At 48.7% G+C, this 20164-nt stretch overlaps 2 protein-coding genes across 5 annotated transcripts in view; one reads left to right on the forward strand and one right to left on the reverse strand.

Moving 5' to 3' along the window:
• Nucleotides 1-9745, forward strand: part of GON4L (gon-4 like) — a 49159-nt gene extending 39414 nt beyond the window's left edge. For 3 of the 4 annotated variants that reach the window (XM_074938911.1, XM_074938912.1, XM_074938913.1), the window contains exons 29-32: nt 2682-2889; nt 3768-4596; nt 6402-6504; nt 8985-9740. In XM_074938911.1, the coding sequence (XP_074795012.1) occupies nt 2682-2889; nt 3768-4596; nt 6402-6504; nt 8985-9134 (1290 nt within the window). In that variant the 3' untranslated portion in view covers nt 9135-9740. Of the gene's footprint in view, nt 1-2681; nt 2890-3767; nt 4597-6401; nt 6505-8984 lie in introns of all 4 variants that reach the window. The other variant, XM_074938914.1, reaches the window with a different exon arrangement.
• Nucleotides 9746-9755: 10 nt separating this feature from the next.
• On the reverse strand, nt 9756-19339 carry MSTO1 (misato mitochondrial distribution and morphology regulator 1). The gene is made up of 14 exons (XM_074938915.1): nt 19187-19339; nt 18553-18682; nt 18174-18243; nt 16741-16816; nt 15122-15176; nt 13837-13978; nt 13560-13677; nt 13331-13465; nt 12882-13034; nt 11585-11716; nt 11077-11261; nt 10596-10700; nt 10396-10511; nt 9756-10109 (listed from the first exon to the last, which is right to left on the reverse strand). The coding sequence occupies exons 1-14, from the start codon at nt 19277-19279 to the stop codon at nt 9871-9873; spliced, it is 1749 nt and encodes a 582-aa protein (XP_074795016.1). The 5' UTR covers nt 19280-19339; the 3' UTR covers nt 9756-9870.
• Between the last annotated feature and the right edge of the window lie 825 nt (nt 19340-20164).

Raw genomic sequence — 20164 nt, forward strand, 5'->3', positions numbered from 1 at the left:
AAAAAAATATAAAACTTTAGAGTGTACATGTCCACTCAGTCCTACTTCTTGTTCAGCCAATCACTAAGAGAAACAAGTTTGTTTACATTTACGGGAGATAATGCTGCCCACTTCTTAATTACAATGTCACCTGAAAGTGAGAACAGGTGTTCGCATGGCACTGTTGTAGCTGACGTTGCAAGATCTTTACGTGCCGGATGCGCTAAATATTTATATGCCTCTTCGTGCTTCAGCCATCATTCCAGAGGACATTCTTCCATGCTGATGATGCTTGTTTAAAAAAAAAAAAAAAAATGCGTTAATTAAATTTGTGACTGAACTCCTTGGGGGAGAATTGTATGTCTCTTGCTCTGTTTTACCTGCATTCTGCCATATATTTCATGTTATAGCAGTCTTGGATGATGACCCAGCACATGTTCATTTTAAGAACACTTTCACTGCAGATTTGACAAAATGAAAGGAAGATACCAATGTGAAATTTCTAAAGATAGCTACAGCACTCGATCCGAGATTTAAGAATCTGAATTGCCTTCCAAAATCTGAGAGGGATGAGGTGTGGAGCATGCTTTCAGAATTCTTAAAAGAGCAACACTCTGATGCAGAAACTACGGAACCCAAACCACCAAAAAAGAAAATCAACCTTCTGCTGGTGGCATCTGACTCCTGATGATGAAAATGAACATGCGTCAGTCCGCACTGCTTTGGATTATGGAGCATAGCTGTCATCAGCATGAACGCATGTCCTCTGGAATGGTGGTTGAAGCATCAAGGGACATATGAATTTTTAGTGCATCCGGCATGTAAATACCTTGTGATGCCAGCTGCAACAGTGCCATGTGAATGCCTGTTCTCACTTTCAGGTGACATTGTAATTAAGAAGTAGGCAGCATTATCTCCCATAAATGTAAACAAACTTGTTTGAGAGATTGGCTGAACAAGAAGTAGGACTGCGTGGACTTGTAGGCTATAAAGTTTTACATTATTTTTGAATGTAGGGTTTTTATGTACATAATTCTACATTTGTAAGTTCAACTTTCATGATAGAGATTGCACTACAGTACTTGTATTAGGTGAATTGAAAAACACTTGCTTTTTTACAGTGCAAATATTTGTAATAAAAATAAATACAAAATGAGAATACACGCTTTGTATTCTGTGTTGTAATTAAAATCAATATATTTGAAAATGTAAAAAACATCCAAAAATACTGAAATAAATGGTATTCTATTGTTAACAGCGCGATTAATCGCAATTAATTTTTTTTAATCACTTGACAGTCCTAATTAAAACAAAAATCCAAAGGGGAACCACCAAAATAAGCACCTCCCTCTTATGAGCTCTAACTGTGCTAACCTTTCTCTTCCCATACGCCTTCCATTCCCTTTTACTATCCTTCTTTGCCATGTTAAATAATTGAGATTTTTGTGCTCTTCCAGGACAGAGGTAAGACTCTGTGTAAGCTGAACCTTTATCTGCTCATGGATATAGAAGTTTGGTTTCCTAAAGACAAAGTACATAAACCACCAAGTTGAAGGCTGAGTTTGGATGGGGGGATAGTGAGGGTTCTAGGAAAATGCAGTCTAAATGAATTTATTCTAAGAATAGGTGCACAACTGGTTGAAACACTGTACTCAAGGAGTAGTTATCAGTGGCTTGCTGTCAAACTGGGAGAGTGTATCTATCAGGGTCTCAGAGGTCAGTCCTCAGTCTGGTACTATTTAATAGTTTCACTAATGACTTGGATAATGGAGTGGAGAGTATGCTTATCAAATTTGCAGATGACATGAAGCTGGGAGAGGTTGCAAGTACTTGGGAGGAGAGGACTAGATTTCAACAGGATCTTGACAGATTGGAGAACTATTCTGAAATCAAGATGAAATTAAAAAAAGACTAGTGCAAAGTACTACTCTTAGGAAGCCAAAGTCAATCACAGATAGAAAATGGGGAATAACTGGGAGGCAGTAGTACTGCTGAAAAGGATCTGAGGGTTATAGTGGCTCACAAAGTGACTATGAATCAACAATGTGATGCAGTTGCTAATATCATTCTGGGGTATATTAACAGGAGTGTCATATGCAAGACATGGGAGGTAATTGTTCCGCTCTACTCAGTATTGGGGAGGCCAATACTGGGACCAGTTCTGGGACCACACTTAGCATGTGGACAAATGGGAGAGAGTCCAGAGGAGAGCAAAAAAAAGATAAAAAAAATTTAGAAAATTTGACCTGTGAGGAAAGGTTAAAAAAACAGGTCATGTTTAGTGTTAAGAAAAGAAGACTGGAGACCTGAGAACAGTCTTGAAATATGTTAAGGGCTATTGTAAAGAGGACGGTAATCAATTGTTCTTCCTGTCCATTAAAGGTAGGACAAGAAGTAATTGGCTTAATCTGCAACAAGGAAGATTTAGGTTAGATGTTAGGAAAAACTTTTATTGATAAGGGGAGTTAAAATCTGAAATAGGCTTCCAAGGGAGGCTGTGGAACCCCATCATGTAGGTTTTTAAGACCATGTGTCAGGGATGGTCTAAGTTTACTTTGTCCTACCTCAGCTCAGGGGGCTGGACTTCTTGAGGGCCCTTTCAGCCCCATTGTTTCTATGATTCTACACGAGCTGTGGTGCTACGGGTTGGTCAGATACACTGAGAGTCTGTTTGTAATCTATGAAATTCTTCTGATCTGCAGGTGTGTGATAGCAAACCCTATAAAAATAAAGATTCTCAAGAGCTCACTAACAGCCTGACTCAACGAGAGTTAAGCCCTCAGCCTGAAGGGAAGGAGCTTGGGACATGTAAGGAGCCTGCAGAGGAGTCTCTGGAGTACAGGGATGAAGTGGAGAATGGCCAGAGCAGAACAAAAACCATGTCTAGGAAAGCAGACTCCCTGGCTTCAGGTCTGTGAAGGTCATATGCATCGGCAGCTGTCACTGTGTAAATTTTGCAGACAAATTGGGATGGGTCTTAAGTGTCGTCTAAATACAGATTCATTGAGGTTAAAATGAGGATGATTAGAAATAGTTGTTAATTCAGCTCCTTCCATGTGCCTCCCTTTGGCTCTAGGTGGCCTAAATACCCAATCTACAAAGTATACCTGCCCCCACGTCAGTCATCTTAGCCCACCTGGACAAAAAACACCCATCAAATCTAAACTATTCTGATGGATTGTTCGTGGAACTCTCCCCTCCATGGGACTGGAGAGCCTTCCTGCCACCTACACAAAATTACTAATTTATGTAAGCTCTCCTTGCCAGCACACTTTTCCCTGCAGTTCCATCTATCCAGAGTACTTAGTTATTCTCTCTTTTCTCTCCCCCCATCCCGGCCCGCACGATCGAAATACACAGGATGACTGGCAGTGTAAATACACTAAGGGGGCATACCCCTCCTGTCCATAAATGCAGTTGGATTACAACTTGCTGGAGAAGATTCTACGTTTGTGTACCATGGTACCTAGCACATATGGAGATGCCGTCTTGTTTTCCATGTTTAAGTATTAAGGGGCAGGCAGCACCTAGTGCACATTGGGATACTAGCATGTGCAACACCTTTTTACAGGCACAGGATATTCAGAGCCTCGCTAGCTGTGATTTACCTCTGCACCCAGCACTCTTACACAGTAACATAATTAGGGAAACTGCACTGGGGAGTGATCTGTGCAAAACACAGCAGAGGTTAAAACCATGTTCTCTGGTTTACAGCACTTTGTGCTCCAATCTAAAATCTCCATCCTTCAGAAGTTCCTCCTACTAATCTTGTGGGGTTTCTTGGGCAGGATCTCAACTAGAAGGACAGTTGATCTGCTGCAGAGGTGTCTCTTCTGGAGGAGCATTGCCTAATAGCAGGGTCCTAGAACTGAGCTCTACGGGAAGCCCTCTGTGCTCTGCAAAAGCTGGGGTCACTGCTGTCGTGGACACTGCAAAAGAAAGTCAAACTGGAATTACTGACTCTGGATTTAATATAAAGCTGCCTCAACAGAACAAAAGCAACCCTTACGGTCTAGGAAGTGATAGTGAGACAAGATTAAACCAGAGATATGGAGGGACTGGAGAGGGTTCCCTTGACCTTGCCAAGCATGTTTTAGGGTCTGATTCAGCTACAAGGACAGGCTGCATGGGAGCTGATCGCTTTCCTGGAAGGAGCTCACAACAGAAGATAGCCCTTCAGTTCAAGTCATCAGTTAAACCTGGACACGCTCCTTCAAAATCAGGAGGAAGAGAAATGGAGAGATTATCTTTCCCTCTGGAAAGAAAAACTGAAGTGAGGAGGAATTGGTTGGGAGCAGTTAGAAAACTCAGGCTGAAGACACTGGATAAGAATGTCCACTTGCAGGTCCCCAGTGACCATGTACTATCAGAAGCAGATGGAACTGGCTGCATTGGAGTCTCTCCTTTTGGCCGGGAATCACAGATCAGATTAAAGTCAGATGAAAGTAACTGCTGCTTCAAGGTGCAGCAACAGTTTGAAGAGCTGGAATGTAGAGCAGTTCCTTCCGACATGGGGCAAAGGGAGGATGAGCAGCAGCAGAAAATCATGGAAGCCACTGTGTGTGCAAAGAATAGCAAAGTCAGCTCTACTGGGGAGAAGGTTGTTCTCTGGACCAGGTATGTGCTCGTGCATCATATTTTATGTTCCTGTTATATTGTGTCTGCAGTGGCTTATCTCTCAGCTGCTATAGTTTCCCTTTTTTCCATCTTGCTGTCTCCCCTGTTCCTGATGTCTTTCCTTGTGTCTTCTCATCTATCTTCCTCTTGCTCTCCCGTCTAGTTTCTTACTAGAGCAGCCCAGAACAGCAGCATAACACTTTTTTCATCCCAGCTGTTAAACATACTGCCTTGTTTCAGGCAGGTTCTAATAATAAGTCCAATACTTTGGGCTGGGAAAGAAGTGGGTTTTCTCTAGGAGCCCCCCTGCACATGGGCAGTGTGTGAACCTCTGGCTGAGGGAGTCTAGCCCCAAGACCCGGCTTATTGGGGGGATGGACTCAGAGCCTGGGGGACTACTGGAGCCACAGCTGCATGCAGGGAGCATCACGGCAGGTGGTGGGGTCATGCCTGGCTGTTTGGGGGGGCAGCGCCTCCCCCTGACTATGCGACCCGCTGCCTATGCCCCTGCCCTAGAAAGGCTAAGCACATTGTCTGAAGCTGGCCACTAGAGAGAGAGAGAGACTTAGGGTGAGAGCCATGAAGATGCCGAAGTCCTAGGCACACCTGCTATTCACGAAACTCCTGCTTGGCTGTTGCCTAACTCTTGCACCTAAATTTACTCAGTGCCCAAATATTTTTTTTCTTGGGCCATGTGTGCTACAGCCTCACTCTAGACAGCTAGGCATCTGTCTCCTGCATATGCATATACACTGCTGCCCTATGATAGGCATCTGGACACACCTGTGTCCCACCTAAGCCTCAGCATGATTCATAAACAAGGAAAGATAGGTGTGTGGCTGCCCAAGTTGTAGGCAGGGGACCCAATCTGGTAGGTCACCTCTGAGCATGCCTACCAGATCCACCCTTTCTGGTGAGTTCATGCAGTATAGCCCTGCGGGGAGGATCTCCCTTGTAATCTTTAGCCTAGGGGCTAGGATACTCGACCACAATGTTATTGATCCTTATTTCAAGGCTCCTGCCCTCCTAAGGGAGAGAAGGAATATGAACAGGGATCTGCCACCTCTCAGTTTAGTACCCTAACAACTAGGGTATGGACTATGCTGATGTGGCACTCCCTCAGTCTCTCCTATTGAAGTTCCATGTTAATTAAACAATGGAATACTTAAACTAAGCTAGAGAATGTAAGAGTGACTCCATGGCCGAGGCTAGCACACTTGTGGGAGGTGGAGATCCTTGCTCAAATCCCTTCTCCCTCAGGAGGGGGAGTCTCCTACATTTTGGATGAGTAACTTATCCACTAGGCTAAAGATTGCAAGGGTAGTCTTGCCCCTCTCCTCCCCCCCCCCCCCCCCCACTGGCTCTTTTGTTTCAAATCCTGTACGCAATTTAAGCAGCCAAGCACCAATCTTCTTCCATTGTGTGACTCACTAGCAGAGCTGATGCCTTCTGTGCAGCCCAGACTTGGGTACCTATCTCTGAAAGAGGTCTGGTTCGTATTTCCCAGTGGCTAGATTAGGTGATTCTTGGCCTATTGTGCTGGCTTTGTGAGGTGCAGTCTAAGGCCCTCCATAGGTGGCTAACTTGGGCTTTGGGGATTGCAGAATTGTTCCTGTGACTTTTTTTTCTAGGCACCTAAAAGTTAGACACCGTGATGCTCAGCATTGTAACAACCTAAGTCCCTTTGTGCATCCCACCCTGACTCAGGCCGAAGTGCACTGGTGGGTTTTTTTCATACTTGAGGTGGCTGTAGGGTCAGTCTCCTGCTCCAAGCTGTGTCCATAACTGTGATGTATTGCTTACAGGGAGGCTGATCGTGTCATTCTTACCACCTGCCAGGAGCGAGGAGCCCACTTGGAAACCTTCAGTGCTATCTCACAGGAACTGGGCAATAAAACTGCTAGTGAGGTAACTGCTTGTATGTGAGAGGGGTGCAGATCATTTTGAAAGCTGTTAAGAAGGGGTTTGCAAACTGGGGGGGGGTGGGGGTGTCATGACTTCTCAGGGTGGGGGGATGTCACGAGGTTATGTGGGGTGGGGGGTTGAGCTGTCCGCTCCACCCCCAAAACCCACTTTGCCTCCAGTATTTATAATAGTATTAAATATAAAAAAGTCACACTCAAAGGCTTGATGTGTGAAAGGGGTCACTAATACAAAATTTTGAGCACCACTGCTTAGGGTAGTGGCTTTCAAACTGTGGGTTGCGACCCACTACTGGGTCGCGGCGGCTCTGGCCAGCAGCGCTGACCAGGCTGTTAAAAGTCCTGTCAGCGGTACTGTCTGGCTAAGGCATGCTAGTCCCTACCTGTTCCAACACCGTGCGGTGCCCCAGAAGTGGCCAGCAGCAGGTCCAACTCCTAGGCAGGGTGGCCATGAGGCTCTGTGCACTGGCCTTGCCCCCAGCATTGTCTCTGCACTTCCATTGGCTGGAAAGCTGGAGGTGGGAGGCAGTGCCTGCGGGCGAGAGGTACTTGCGTGCCTCCGCCTAGGAGCGGGATCTGTTGGTGGCCGCTTCTGGGGTGCAGTGCGGTCCGCAGTTCCAGGACAGGTGTGAAGCCTGCCTCTGCACCCCAGCTGCGCCACTGACCGGGAGCTGCTGGAGGTAAGCCCTTGCCCCAGACCCCTCATTCCTGGCCCCACCCCAGAGCCCCGACCCCCTCCCAAACCCCTCAACCCAGCTCTGTTGGGTTGCGGACATCAACAATTTTATTCAGCTGGGGCGCCAGAAAAAAAGTTTGGAAACCACTGGCTTAAGGGACTGAGAGATGGTTACTGCATTAGCCTGGGTGCCAAGTGTACCTTGTGCCACAAAATGGAAAAAAAAGTCCACCTGCATAGCTTATCAGTCTGTGCAGAAGAGTGCTGGGACTGTGGTTGCACAAGGTTTTGGAATTTAGGATGGTGCATTAGCAGAGTTGTGAACTGTTCAGAGATATCATGACCCCTGTGGTGTTTCCCACCATCATGTACTAGCCTAAACTCTTGAATGTCTAATGTGCCTAAATCCCCTGTAGGTTGATTGTGTAAAGGCTTTGCCTTGAGGGAGCTCTGTGATGTTTCACACTGTTTGCTATTAACACTAGATCAGGGGTCGGCAACCTATGGCACGCATGCCAATTTTTAATGGCACACTGCTGTCCGCCTACCCTGGCAGACAGCAGTGTGCCATTAAAAATCCTGCCCTGCACGGCCTGCTCTTCTCTGCCCACCGCTCTCTCCTTGCAGGACAGGCAAGCTTCCCCCAGTGTGCTGGGTTCCTGCCCCTCCTCCTCTCCCTCCCTGTGGCCAATTAGCTGATGGCCCTTGCTACAGAGGGGAGAGGGGAAAGTGGAGCTGCAGCACGCTCTCTGCTCCAGGGACCTTGGAGAAAGGGGTGGAATCGGCATATCCCCTCCAGCCCCCTGCCGTGAGCACCCCCATGACCCCAGCCCCCTGCCGTGAGCCGCTCAGGGCAGGGGGCTGGGAGCACCCCCATGACCCCAGCCCCCTGCCGTGAGCCGCTCAGGGCAGGGGGCTGGGAGCACCCCCATGACCCCAGTCCTCTGCCCTGACCCCCCCCCCCCACAACCCCAGCCCCCTGCCCTGACTCTTACACCCCCCACATCCCCACCCCCACCCCTCAAACCAAACAGGAGCTGCCTCGGTAAGCGCTCCACACCCAAACTTCCTGCCCCAACCCTGAGCCCCCTCCCTCATTCTAGCTCCTAGCCAGACCCTTCACTCCCAGGCCTGTTCTCAGTGCAGAGATAGGAAGAGAATGGCTAGAACCAGGGAGAAGGTAGGTACCTACTTTATGTGGACAGGGCCGGGACCTGGCTGGCAGGAGCCTGCGGACGGAACCCCAGACTGGCAGTAGGCTGAGCTGCTCAGCCCACTGCTGGTCTGGGGTCCCGGCCACAGGCCCCGCTCAGCCCGGTGCCGGCCTAGGTGAATGGAACCCCAGGCTGGCAGCGTAAGATCAGCATTTTAATTTAATTTTAAATGAAGCTTCTTAAACATTTTGAAAACCTTGTTTACATATGACAAGTTTAGTTATATAATATATAGATTTATAGAGAGAGATCTTCTTAAAAACGTTAAAATGTATTATTGGCATGCGAAACCTTAAATTAAAGTGAATAAATGAAGACTTGGCACACCACTTCTAAAAGGTTGCTGACCCCTGCACTAGATAATTAGCTCAACTCTGTAACTTAACTGCTTTTGTGTCCAATATTTTTTAAATGGTTCCTGGGTACTACTTTTCTTTCTCCTGTGATGGGATTGGAGTGTGTTAAATGCTTCTGCTTTCACAGAAATTTCCAATCTTAGTGCTATGTATGGGTGGGACCTACAAGCTGCCCCACTGTGCATGAGCCATTTAATCTCAAGTCTCTCTCCATGGTCAGGTGTCCCACCGATTCAGGGAATTGATGAGGCTCTTCCATACATCCTATGATGGAAGTTCTGAGGATGAGGAAGATGCAACAAGCACCAGCAATACTGACCAGCTGTCAGATAAGGATCTGCTCCTCTCTGAAGAAGAACAGGATGACTAAACACCTTTGTGCTGGTGGACAAACTAACTAGTACATCACAAATGTAGGTACTAGCCCATTTGCTGCTAGAGGGATGCTCTGGTGGAGGCAGGAATATTTGCACAGGACTGTAACTTAAAATGGCACCTTAATTTTTGGGATAATCTTGCTACATGTATAACCAACTACATTCATTCTACAGGAGCACAGGTCTAATGTTTGATACACAATTAATAGGATAATGTTACCCTGGCAGCTTTTCATTCCGCAAATGTGACCTGCATGACAAACTTAAAGATTCCACTGGGGCAAGGCCTTGCCTCTCTGTGTAACAAAGATTTAAATTGAACATCCTCATGATTTATTGCAGATACAGCAATAAAAAACTTGTAATTACTGTATCATAAGATGTGTCCTGTTAGATGAAGTAAATGCTTTCTCAAATTTTGTAAATTCCATTACTGTCCCCTTTTTATATCTGGAAAGGCTATAAGCTGAAATGATCCATGTTTATTGTTCAGTCTCATGCTAAAGCATAATTCTGTTGTGATAAATAATGGACAATACTGATGTAAACTGGTAAGTCTCGTACTTGAATTACAGAGGTCTAAAGCTACCCTCTTTTTATGTAACAGATGCAGCACAACTGTCACTTAATTTGCAGTAACATTTTATTCTTTAAAAAGCCAGTGCCCTAGTTCAACATTGATTTTTTTTTTTAAAGTTTCTCTTCTTCTTAAAGTGATAAGCAGTAGAGTTAATCTGAGTCTGCTTCCTCCTCAGATTCATCAAACTCTGAGCTTGTTTTATAGCATTGGGACAGCGTTCTTAGCTCATGTAGGGCCTCCTGAAAATCATAAAGTTCAATGCCTGCAGAGAAGAAGCTAGCCCAGCGCTGTACATCCACTCGATGCAGCTCCTTATATAAACTGTTGAGAGCACTGTACAGAGCAGGTGATGACTGTAGTGCTGTTAGGACAGGGATGCTTTCGACCGCTGTGGAAAAAACATCACATTCAGAGTATGTCACCATGTTCCCTTCCCATTCTACTTTTAAAATAAGTGTTCTACCAGGGAAAGGGGTCTTGAGAGCGCTTGTAGGACAATGCCATTGGCATGCACCGGCCCTACTCCAACAGCTGGAAAATGGCTAGCTTTAGAGGGAGGTATTCAAAAGCTGGCACCCTTCTATAAGTTCCCAAGCTGTGGTTTTTTGTTTTGTTTTTTTTTAAACAAGAGTTAACCCCTTCCTCACATACAGGGGTGTGAGAGAGCATCTTACCTGTTGAGCAGCTGGGAAGCTTGTCCAGGAGGAAACCGTGCTTGTTTAGAAGAGCAGAGAAAAATTGGGGGTATGGGGGTAACACTTTACATGGGCCCTGAAGCAAATATGAGGTGCTGCCAAGGAAACAAAGGAGCAAGAATTATCCAAAATTCACTATAGAAATTTCATAATTAGCAATCAGGGAGCACATCACCAACCTGAATGTCCCTGGACACCGAGCACGTAAGTAGCTTCCCAGAACCTCCTCCCCAGTTTCACAAACATGTAGGGCAGACTTGGGTTGTGACCCTGGAGGAAGATTACTGCAAAGAAAAACAAGTAAATGCATATTGTAGGAATGCCTGAACTAAGATGCTGGTAACTGTGTGGCTGAGCCACAGGGGGGCCCAGGAATGGTTCTACCCTGATCTAAAACCAGCCGCACGTACTAGAACAATGCAAGGGTCCTGTAATTCTTAGTAACAAGAGATTCTTCCTTATTGATGCCAGCCTGTCAAGTGATAACCTGACAAGTAACGTTTAGGATATGTGGAAGGCCTGCTTTGCCTGCTTCAGCTCTTTTGGACCAGTAAGGATTTAAAGGCCAGAGTTCCTCCCTTAAGAAGCCCCTATTGTCAGAGATCACCATGGCTAGGGGCCAGCTCTGAAAGACAAGTATTTGATCTAGCTGTTTCTTACCTGATATGATTTTCTTTGCCAATTCCTCTCAGCACAACAGACTGAGCAAAACAGCAGCTGTCCTTTTGCTCCCCACATGAAGACAATGGTGTCCATGGCACTGCAAGCTGGTAGCTGCACAAGGCATCTGGAAGAGACTGACCATATGCCATAGGAAAGGGTACAGCAGCCCCTGCAGCCACAACCTGAGAGAGAACAGGCCAATAGAAATGTCTGTAATAATCTGATCTCAGCTTTATCTGGAGATCAGGGGGACTCCTGCAAGAGATCTGTATCCAAAACTACGAGCAGACAATGCAGCATGTTATATAACATCTACATACAGAGGCTCAATTTATAGGCACGAGAAAAGATTCTGCCAGTGAGTTGTGGGAACAATGCTCAATAGAAGACATGCATGAAACAGAATAGCTACAGTAACACATTCAGCATATTACTTCTACCTTACACTGTTCAGCCCCTCCAGCTTCACTGTGGCCACTAATGATTTCCTTTAGAAGAACGCTACCTTTCTCCCAGAGCTGTTAAATGCGTCTGCAAGCTGTACCATGGAGAACTGGGAGGAATGGAGCCTGTATGGAGCACTGAGGGTGTCCAATGCTGTTGCCAAGATTGCACTGCTGTGATAGTTTAGAGAGGCCTACAGAAGAACAATTGAACCACAAAGTTAGAGGAGGAAACGGTCATTTAAGATTGAATTTCAGACACTTCCATTCCTTAACTAAACCAACTAAAACCAATTTCTCTTTGGAATGACTAAGGCAGAGCAAAACAGCCCTAAGGATACAAACTGTTACAGTTTAAAGCTTGAGTGACTTGACATTCATGCAGTAGAAATCTTAATAAAAAAAACTATTGCTGATTACCTCATTAGTAATTTTTCAAATGACAGAATAGTGTTATGGTCATCCCATATGTTCTGCTGTGCATTCCCAGTTGAGGGGCTCAGGTCACTGAAACCCAGTCCTGGAATCTACAAAGTTTTGAGCTTTCTGCACTTCAACTAGCATTGTAAAAAGCTGATTACATCAGAAGGCAATGAGCCAGTGTCTGCCTGCAATTACAACTCTGCACCAATTTAGATTTCCTGTACAGTCACCCATATGCATTACCTCCAGCCTTGGACTGAACCAGTTAAACAAGAGTTGAGACTCTGCAAACTGAATTCAATCATGTGAATGAATCCATCTTAGTCCTGTAACTAGAACCCTGCAAATCTGTGGATATCTGCTTTATATCCACAGACCATGCTTGCTGATCAGCTGTGTATACAAATTTTGTATCCAGGCAGGGCTCTACCTACAACACAAGGTAAGTGTGTGAGACAATTCAGGAACCTGCAATTATTACAACTAATGTAAAGGGCCATAACCCAGAGTTAAAATGGAGAGTGCAGTAAATGGCAGCAAAGGTAATTGGAATGTAGGCTCATGTGCGAGCAGAAAACAGCTGGTAAATACTTCAGGCCTGAGAGTAATCGAAGGGTTATTAAACAGATCACCAAGGTCACTGGACAGACCAGAACTAAGGGGCTGTAGGTTTAAAATTGAGGAAATATACAGAGATGGAGTTACATAATCAACTTCAAACATTAGGGATAGGATTAGGCAGGTCTGGAGAGACAAACTATTATTTAGAACTTCCGCCTATATAGAACATGAGCTTTATTTTTTAGCATGGGAGGATTTAGTCCTTCTGGCACAAAGTTCTGACTATGTACACTAGTGTGGTCAGGCCTTTCCAGATAGAAAATGTTCCCAAAAGCTTACAGTCTGTGTGCCCAGTCAGTGACCGTGTATACTCACATTATAATGTACATATGGGAGTGTAACAGCGGCTTCTGGTTTGAGTCCCAGACTTCCGTTGAGTGACAGTGGGCAAAAGAGTGAGCTGTGAGTGGAGAGATGGACAATTCCCAGGACTGTGTTCATCAGCCTGTAAAAATCCTTCCAGGACACCTGCGGACAAAAGATGCAAAAAAAATCCACACAGCTCTGCTTGGCACTTAAACAATTTAGCAATTAAACATGATGCCCCCAAATTAATCTGCCCTGGCCTTAGGCTCCTTTGGAAGTAAAAGTGCTATGTGAGGCAGAAAGAAGGGCAGCTACTGTTGCAGTACCCACTGCACTAAGACGCTCTTTTGATCTATCCTCTTCCTTCTCAATATCTGTTTTACAGGAAGCAGTCTGAGTCAGAACGTGTGCACTAATTTCAGGAGATCAGGCACACTCTTTTTCCACTGCATACTTACCCCAACATCATGAATGATTGGAGTCAGTCCCCATGTCAGGATTCCTCTCCCTGAATACTCATCATGGAGCAGTTCTGTCACCTTAGCTCCAACTCCAGAAAATCCATTGTTCAAGTCGCACAGAATCTGAAAACCCTACACCAAAAGGGACAAATAGTGTTTGAATTTCTACCAAAAGTTCAATTGGCAGAGTTCCCCAAACAGGTCAGGTAAATGTAGCCCCATGTACCTGCAGATAATCACACTCTTCCACGTAGAAATGCAATCTATCTTCCAGCTCCTCTAGGTAAGTGGAATTGTGCAGGAGGCTTTCACCTTGTCCAAAGGCTTCAAGTTGACTGGACTCCCTAAAAGAAGGATAAGGTGAGCATTTAACTCCACTTCCTCTTTTTGTGTCTTTTAGCAAGTATCCAGTTAGGCTGATCCCTAAATTGCAGTCAGCAGCCATGCCCCTTTGTGAAGCTACCACTTTGCCTCAGTTTGCATTTGAAGTAAAATAAACATACCCATCATAGTTGTACTGATGTATCATGAAGATGCTTCTGGGATGCAGACGCACTCGGAGGTAATCAGACCAAACCTGCACGCTGCCTTCCAACTGGTGACCCTTCTGGGAAACATGCAACTGTTTAGGGAGCTGAGATACATCTGCAAAAAGAACATTGACAGATAAAGGTTCACCTTCCAACACTCAGCTTCTAATAACCCAGACAGTGGGATCATAAGGCTGTCTGCTAAAGTGTTTTTGATTTTAAACCAAGGCCCTAGTACTTTACACACAATTCTCTTGGTAACCTAGTCCCACGCTTATTTCCTGTGCCCTTCACACCATGGCATTATCCCAAACCCCTGCCTCTGTCACAGATTCATAGCAACAGGATAGCATTGTTATGAAACTATTACCTGTGCGTAAAATTATACTTTGTGCTAAATAGAGTGCTTTAGAGCTGAATACCAGCATACAAAACCAATCAATAGAGGAAAGCAGCCACAGGAGGGAGTATGATGAATTTGGACTTAAAATAGGAGGAGAGATTAATAAGACTGGGACTTTTCAGCTTGAAAAAAGAAAAGGAGTACTTGTGGCACCTTAGAGACTAACCAATTTATTTGAGCATGAGCTTTCGTGAGCTACAGCTTAGTCTCTAAGGTGCCACAAGTACTCCTTTTCTTTTTGCGAATACAGACTAACATGGCTGTTACTCTGAAACCTGTCAGCTTGAAAAAGAGACTATTAATGGGGGATATGATAGAGATCTATAAAATCATGACAGGTGTGGAGAAAGTAAAAAGTGTTATTTACTCCTCATAACACAAGAACTAGGGGGTCACCAAATGAAATTAATAGGCAACAGGTTTAAAATCAAACAAAAGGAAGTACTACTACTCACAACGCACTATCAACTGTGGAACTCTTTGCTAGAGGCTGTTGTGAAGGCCAAGACTATAACTGGGTTAAAAAAAAAACCTAGATAAATTCATGGAGGATAAGTCCATCAATGGTGGTTAGCCTTAGTTTTGCCAGAAGCAGGGAGTGGGCAACAAGGGATGGATCACTTGATGATTACCTGTTCTGTTCATTCCCTCTTAAGCACCTGGCATTGGTTACTGTTGGAAGACAGGATACTGGGCTAGATGGACCTTTGGTCTTACCTAGAATGGACATTCTTAGGTTCTCTAAGCTCATGATTGACTGCAATGAAGTCCCTTCCCCATTTCACTCGCTTTACAATTCTCCATTCCTGTGATCTTTCACCTAAACAGACATATAGGCATGGAAGACTTACATACCTTTACTGAGAGGAAGAGCTCTGGGACTGAAGTCTCCATCAGAGGACGTGCCTCCCTGCAATAAAAAGCCCCGGAGACAGGTTTTATTATGGCATTGCCTCACTTGTAAATGGATAACAGGGCAATATAGTGGGAAGGGGCTGGGAACATTGTTCTACATCTGTGCTTCTATGGTACACTGTACCTTCATAAAGTCTCATTTATTTCTCTAGTGATTTTATCCTGAACGACCCCAAAGTGGTTCACACAAACAGCAGTACTGTGATGCATGCTGCAAGGCACTAGGGGAGGAGTGCGATCTTAATCAAGGACACTAATGGTAGATCTTCAGCCTGAATTTGTAGAACACAAGCTACAGAGATGTGTTATTTGGACAACATTTCATCCATTTCTTTCACATCAAAACAGAAGACCTTTGATTTGCACAGACAGCTGAACATTAGAGAAAAGACCCTTTCACAACTCTTGAACCCTCTTAAAAAAAACAAAACACTGTTGGTGCAATGCCAATGGCTGCCTTTGGTCCACTTAGTTATACTTTTCTCACAGTTTGTGCAAGAACAGCTTTCCCTCGTACACCCATCACCAATAATAAATCCAGAATCTACACTTGTGTGTACTGGCCTCCCTCTGATAGTCCTGCCTTTACTGCAGCTTCTTAGTCTCTCTGCCCTTGAGCATTGTCACTGGAGACATGGAGAAGTCAGCTGCTCTGCTGGTATTATGTTCAGAAAGGCCTTAGGAAGGTTTAAGGGGGAAATAATTCCAACCACATGTTCTTTTACAAAAAAGCAAGCAGGAAGATCAACAGGATCTGGGCAAATGTGTACATGGTGTAGAGGAAGTAGAAAGGTCTAGACCAGAGGCGGGCCAACTTTTTGGTTTGAGGGCCACATTGGGTTTCCAAAACTGTATGGAGGGCTGGTTAGGGGAGGCTGTGTCTCCCCAAACAGCCAGGTGTGGCCTGGCCCCCCGCCTCCTATCTGACCCCTCTGCTTCTTGCCCTCTGACAGCTTCCCCAGGACTCCTGCCCCATCCAACCCCCCTGTTCCCTGACGGCCCCTCCCCCGGACTCCTGCCCCAACCACCACCCCCTGCTCCCTTTCTCCTGACTGCCCCCTGCCACCCCATCCAACCCCTCCTCTCATTCCTGACTGCCCCCCCCCCAGGACTCCTGCCCCATCCAACCCCCCTGTTCCCCACCCTCTGACTGCCCCAACCCCTGACCACACCCCCAAACTCCCCTGCCCTCTATCCACTCCCCCCGCCCCCTTACCACATTGCCTGGAGCACCAGTGGCTGGCGGCGCTACAGCCGCACTGCCCAGAGCACCGGGTCAGGCCACGGCTCTGCAACTGGGCTGCCCGGTTGCCCAGAGCGTGGCGCGGTGCATTGAGGCTGTGGAGGAGGGGGAACAGCAGGGGAGGAGCCGAGGGCTGGGCCACACGGGCCGTAGTTTGCCCACCTCTGGTCTAGACACCAAAACCTACAAACAAGAAAAGCAACTATATCTAACAAAGCTTGTTGTCAAGACCAAAACTCTGTTAGTTTAGCATCTCTGGTTCTAGAATACAAATCAAACCCATTCAGTATCCACACCTTGAGTTCTGGCTTCTCACCTCCAGTTTGCTGAGGTCTTGTAGAAACAGGTTCTTTGCAGGAGGGTCTTCTTGATGAGTCGACAGATTACCTGGCCTGAAAAATAAATCATAGAATCATAGAATATCAGGGTTGGAAGGGACCTCAGGAGGTCATCTAGTCCAACCCCCTGCTCAAAGCAGGACCAATCCCCAATTAAATCATCCCAGCCAGGGCTTTGTCAAGCTTGACCTTAAAAACTTTTAAGGAAGGAGATTCTACCACCTCCCTAGGTAACGCATTCCAGTGTTTCACCACCCTCCTAGTGAAAAAGTTTTTCCTAATATCCAACCGAAATCTCCCCAACTGCAACTTGAGACCATTACTCCTTGTCCTGTCATCTACCACTGAGAATAGTCTAGAACCATCCTCTCTGGAACCACCTCTCAGGTAGTTGAAAGCAGCTATCAGATCCCCCCTCATTCTTCTCTTCCACAGACTAAACAATCCCAGTTCCCTCAGCCTCTCCTCGTAAGTCATGTGTTCCAGACCCCTAATCATTTTTGTTGCCCTTCGCTGGACTCTCTCCAATTTATCCACATCCTTCTTGTAGTGTGGGGCCCAAAACTGGACACAGTACTCCAGATGAGGCCTCACCAATGTCGAATAGAGGGGAACGATCACGTCCCTCGATCTGCTCGCTATGCCCCTACTTATACATCCCAAAATGCCATTGGCCTTCTTGGTAACAAGGGCACACTGCTGACTCATATCCAGCTTCTCGTCCACTGTAACCCCTAGGTCCTTTTCCGCAGACCCCTCATAATTATAATAATATAATAATAATAATCCCCTCATTATTTGTACTACAGGAGCACAAGGAGCCTCAGAGAGCAAGGTCGCACTGGGAACTCTACATGCATGTAGCAAGACAGTCCCCCCCGAAGAGCTTACAGTCTAGTACAGGGGTGAGCAAACTGCGGCCCATCAGGGCTTTGGATCTGGCCCACGGATTTTCCACCCCCACTCTGCTCCAGGAAGCGGCCAGCACCATGTCCCTGTAGCCCCTGGGGGACAGGGAGCAGAGGGCTCCATGTGCTGCTCTTGCCTGTGGGTACCTCCCCTGAAGCTCCCATTGGTGAGGAACAGGGAACCGCGGCCAATGGGAGCTTCAGGGGCGGTACCCACAGGCATGCAGAGCCCTCTGCACCCCCCCCCCTCCCCCGACATGGTGCCAGCTGCCTCCCCGAAAGGCACGAGGCCAGGGCCAGGGCAGGCAGGGAGCCTGCCCTGACCCTGCTGTGCGCCGCTGCCACCCCGGAGCAGCTCCAGGTAAACGTCGCTGGGCCAGAGCCCACAACCCAAACCTCTCCTGCACCCCGCACCCGAGCGCCCTGCTGCGCCCCACCCCACACTGTTGCAGCAGAGTAACCTCTCCAGCAAACAGGATGAAAGAACAAATGGTAACACTCACCAAGCTACCGAGGTGTCTCTTTTCATGTCCCCATATAAACATCCCTCTTCTTTCAGAGAGTTGAGGCTTGCTGCACAAAAGAACAGGTCACAGGGTTTGCAGTACTTGGGGCTAAAGACAGTAAGAAAGCCCACCGTATTCTCCAGCCCAGAGGAACCCCGCCCCCAAGAGGCTGAGGTAGCCCCGACTAGGCACCACGAGCCTGCACAGGCAGGGGGTGAAGCGCTGCTTCTAGCGCCACATCCAGGGCTGGGGCAGAGTCAGCCACGCACGAGCTGGTGGGATGCCCGCCCCACTAGGCAAAGTCCTCGCCCGGCAGCTCCCCGGGCCCTTGGCAGGAGGGCCGCACTCACGCCGCCGGCGAGCAGCCCCCGCCCACCTTTCGAGTCCATCAGGATGAGGCGCGGCGTGTAGGTCTCCTGCCGGGCGAGGGTCCGCCCAGCGCGGTGCAGCACATCGGGGCAGATCTCGCGCCCCGGCGCCTCCGAGTCACGGCACCACGCAGCATCCTGCGGCGGAGAGAGACGGTCGGTGCGAGCAGGAGGCCGCGCCCCTGGCCCCAGGGAGCTGCCAGTCCCCGGCACGCCCCGCACAGCGGCCTCCCGCCGGCCGGAGGGGCCGGGCGAGCAGGCGTCGAGATCAGATGGCCCGGGCAGGCAACGCGAGGCCGGGGAGCGCGTTTGGGCGGGGATGCGGCCGGCGGGGGAGCGGGATGCCGGCAAGGCGGGCCGGGCCCGCGCCGGGGAAGGCGGCTCGGGGGGGGCCGAGAGAGGCCGGGGCCAGGCCGTGGGGGGGAGGGGGCCGGGCCGGGGCCAGGCCGTGGGGGGGAGGGGGTGCGAGACAGGCCGGGGCCGGGGCCAGGCCGTGGGGGGGAGGGGGCCAGGCCGGGGCCAGGCCGTGGGGGGGAGGGGGCCGGGCCGGGGCCAGGCCGTGGGGGAGAGGGGGTGCGAGACAGGCCGGGGCCGGGGCCGGGCCGTGGGGGCGGCTCGAGACAGGACCAGGAGGCTCCACACCTGCAGGTTCCACCAGTGCGCGCCCACGAACCCCGCGTAACTGCCCAGCTGCAGCGTCAGCGCCGCCCGCGGGGTCCCGCCCGCCTCGAACATACTTCAACCGCTAGCCCCAAGACGGGCTGGAGGCGGGGCTCTGAGTACTTACTTGGTCCCATTGGCTGAAGTACTTGTCATTTGAGAGTCTCACCAATCCGCAACTAATGTCGCAAAATGTAGGCGGGCCATCTCCTGATTGGAAGCGGCGCAGCAGCGACCGGGTCATGTAACCTAGCAACACAGTCACGTGCGACTTCGCCGGCTGTCAATCTTCGCGCCGGTTGCGATTGGGCCGCCCCGGCCGTAGACTCCACCGCCGGACGGGCTGGGAGCTCGCGAGACCTCGCTTTCGCCTGCGCGCGCAGGGACCCCACTTGCCCCGCGAGCCCACGGCCCCCTCCCGTCAGGCCGCCTACAGCGCACGCCCCGTGACACCCCCGCCTGGCCTGAGACGTCTCCTCTCTCCAGGCCGCCTATAGCGCCACCCCGTGACACCCCCGCCCGCCCCACCTGGCCTGAGACATCTCCTCCCTCCAGGCCACCTATAGCGCCAGCCCTGTGACACCCCCGCCCGCCCCGAGACATCTCACTCCAGGCCACCTATAGCGCCACCCCGTGACACCCCCACCCGCCCCACCTGGCCTGAGACATCTCCTCCCTCCAGGCCACCTATAGCGCCAGCCCTGTGACACCCCCGCCTAGCCTGAGACGTTCCCTCCCTCCAGGCTGCCTATAGCGCCACCCCGTGACACCCCCACCCGCCCCACCTGGCCTGAGACATCTCCTCCCTCCAGGCCACCTATAGCGCCAGCCCTGTGACACCCCCGCCTAGCCTGAGACGTTCCCTCCCTCCAGGCTGCCTATAGCACCAGCCCCGTGACACCCTCCGCCAGCCCCACCTGGCCTGAGACATCTCCTCCCCACAGGGCCGCCGCAACCCAC

This window comes from Natator depressus, chromosome 24 (genome assembly GCF_965152275.1).
Source record: "Natator depressus isolate rNatDep1 chromosome 24, rNatDep2.hap1, whole genome shotgun sequence".
Taxonomy (NCBI): Eukaryota; Metazoa; Chordata; order Testudines; family Cheloniidae; genus Natator; species Natator depressus.